The sequence below is a fragment of the Morone saxatilis genome, unplaced genomic scaffold (assembly GCF_004916995.1).
Source record: "Morone saxatilis isolate NCDOM2014 unplaced genomic scaffold, NCSU_SB_2.0 Contig17, whole genome shotgun sequence".
NCBI lineage: Eukaryota > Metazoa > Chordata > Actinopteri > Moronidae > Morone > Morone saxatilis.
Window position 1 is genome coordinate 1,821,098 of NW_023339729.1, and position 3,146 is coordinate 1,824,243.

At 41.2% G+C, this 3,146-nt stretch overlaps 1 protein-coding gene across 1 annotated transcript in view; it reads left to right on the forward strand.

The window, feature by feature from the left end:
- The window catches only part of LOC118326502 (glycine receptor subunit alpha-3-like), a 31,087-nt gene extending 29,933 nt beyond the window's left edge, over window positions 1-1,154 (forward strand). The window contains exon 9 of the mRNA XM_035659503.1: window positions 526-1,154. Within this exon, the coding sequence (XP_035515396.1) occupies window positions 526-852 (327 nt within the window). The 3' untranslated portion in view covers window positions 853-1,154. The remainder of the gene's footprint in view (window positions 1-525) is intronic.
- The last annotated feature ends 1,992 nt before the right edge of the window (window positions 1,155-3,146 follow it).

Below are 3,146 nucleotides of genomic sequence, written 5' to 3' on the forward strand. Positions count from 1 at the left end.
TGCGCCGGAATTGTCCTTTAAGAAATGTTACATTATGGCCAGTTATGAACCAATTAATTGTTTCATGAAATAATACATTTAGAATTTTCAATTTGCGCAGGACGTGTTGTTGATTGTAAAATGATCAAATATATGAATAAATGGTCAACTGGAAATTCCAGTTTAATGACTTAATGTTTGGGGGTGTTTGCACAGGAGCTTTTGAAAATACTGAACCATAATTAGAAGACAAATCTGTAAACTTCTATGAAACCACCAGTATATATAGTTTCTGAACACATAAAGTATGGTATTTTACATTTCTGCCCTAACTAATCCAAGGCCAATATTGCTTATAAATAAAGCAGTATATACATTTTTTTTAAACCTCATTCAGTGCTGTGCTCAAGGCCTCTTCAGCAGAACATGCAGATGCACGTGTCTGTGAATAGAATAATAAATGAGCACTATTATCTGACCTGTAACCCCTCCTTCTCCTCCTCCTCCTCCTCCTCTTCCTCCTCCTCCTCCTTGTTTCCCAAACAGGAAGGGGAAGTACATGAGAGCAGACTAACCTCCACAGCTGCTGTGACCTCCACTCCCAGCAACAGCAAGGACTCAAAGGCCAGCGCCAACAATACTGTCACTGTACTGAACACACCAGGAGCCACAGCAAACACTACCCAGAATCCACCTGCAACAGCAGGTGGAGGGGGTAAAAGCACCGAAGAGATGAGGAAGTTATTCATCGACAGGGCCAAAAAGATTGACACTGTGTCGAGGGCCGGCTTCCCTCTGGCCTTTCTCTTCTTCAATATATTCTACTGGGTTCTTTATAAGATACTTCGACATGAAGATGTACATAAGCAATAGAGAAAGAAAGAGCAGAAATGATTCATATATGTACGCACACACACATTCTTGTACCACTGTAATACATGAGGACACTTCATTGACTACCTTCATTTCCCTGTCCCTTAACCCTGACTTTGGGAGCCATTCAAGATGACCTCAATTTGTAAAAATGTCCTGATTCTGAAGGCTCATATCAGTTCTCACTAACAATGTACAGAAACACACAAAGCTAGATCACCTCTGCATGGCAGCACAGAGTGGAGTGTTGCTCATATCTGACCAAAGCCAGTGCTTGTTTCTGTTACACAATAAAACAGATGATTAACAGCTTCCATGTCACCTCAGTGGTCACTGACGTCAGTGGATGCAGAGTGGGGAGAGTGTGTCCTTTAGCTTGTAGAAGATTAAAGAGGTCATATTATGCTCATTTTCTGGTTTACTATGATAGGTTTACATGCTTCAGTGTTGATAAAACATGTTATTTTTCTCATACATGCCATTGTCTGCCTCTACCTAACCCCCCCTCCCCTCCCTGCTCGGACTGGTCAGCTCTCATAAGCCTTAGCAGGCACAGCCCACTGTGTAGATTCACTAGGTTTCAGTGGTACGTGTTATAATGTGATGCAATATAGTAATGGAAGAGAAGACTGAATACAAACGAGGCATGTCAGGCAGTGCAGGAGCAGTGTTGTGTTCTTTTGTGTGCACTTTGGACTTTGTCACTTTTCAGACCTTTTATATGCACAAAAATCTAAATAACACTAAAGCACAGATAAACCCCCAACAAGCATAATATATCCTCTAAAAAGCATGTAATATGCTCTCTTATCTAAATAAAATCAGTTAAATGTAATCTACTGTCTGACAGCCAACATTAGATTGATATTGTTCTGAAGCTGCATTAAGTGATTTTTGCACTGCTAGAGGAAGAGACAGCAACAGGTTGTTTCACAGACAAATGACAGATTAATGACCGGAGCAGAGGTAATCTCCACCAATCACAATTGACTACAGCAGCCAATGAGTGCATGTGTTTTATTAAGTGGACTGCATAGCATTGAAAGCATGTAAGGAATGGCTGATGTGTGGATGAAAGATTTCTATGACAAACCAATTAAACCAGTAAAGCAGTGTCTGCAGATGTCCAGTGGCCTGTGGAAACGTCTCATCAGCATACTAATGTTTAAGTCTCTACAAACTACATTCCCAAATTGAAATGCAGTAGGCAGGGTGCAGCTAAGTCCTGGTAGACAATCTGAGAGCTGAGATCTGGCTGCCTCTGGTCTAATCAAAACCTTGGTCTTTGCTGTGTGTAACACAGCAAAAGTGTGAAGGCAAATCAATTTTCATGGGTGGTTCTTGAGTTTAGTGAGCTCATACGCACTGCACTCTCCCAGTGTAAGCAATAAATATACCGGCCTTTGAAGCAAGTCATGTATCTATGCTCGAAGAAAGCACAACCACAAAACCCTTACACCCCTTTTAGTACATGTGGCTTTTTTTTTCTTTTAAGGCAGAAAGAGAAAACAATGTATAGACTTATAAAGATAATCCCTTTTAATCATCAGTTACAACTCATAGAAGTGTCTGCATCTGCAGAGACCCTGCCCTCTGCCTGTATTTTCCTATTGCTTTCAGGATGTTTGTGGGCATCCAACTTTGGGCAGCGTGTAGGGTGTCAGGTGGGGAATAGAGGTCTTTACAGGTCCAAAGATTTGTGCCAACCCTGAAATGTACTACTCAAACCAGAGCCGGCCCAGTCTGTTATTTGAAAGCTGGGACCCATGCAGAACTGAGAAATGCTGAACCCGAACCCAGTCAGGAGACCCAGACCTGATTGCATGAATTTCACAGCCGATTGCATTAACAGGTTAACCTTAATTTACAAGTTGTCTATAGAACACTTAATGTCTTATATAATCCATATAATCATTCCTCCTTGCCAAGGAATTTAGGAAATTACAGCCAGGTTTTCTGGTATTTATCTCTTGCTGATTGGAAGAGCATGGCTAATTCACTTGTTATTTCACCTCCTCTTGCTGTCACAGTGGTGGATGATTTGTTCAGAATCAGCTGTATAGTTTTGTTGCATCCTATTTCTTTGATTCACTGCTTTGTTCTTGTTAACACTGCTCCCTTTTTTTTATTCGCTCTCTAGCTCACTCAACTTTAAATGGTAAATGGACCTGTACTTGTATAGCGCCTTTCTAGTCTTCTGACCACTCAAAGCGCTGTTACACTACGTGCATACATACATACATACACGTACATTCACCCTTTCACACACATTCACACAGCGATGGCAAAGCCAA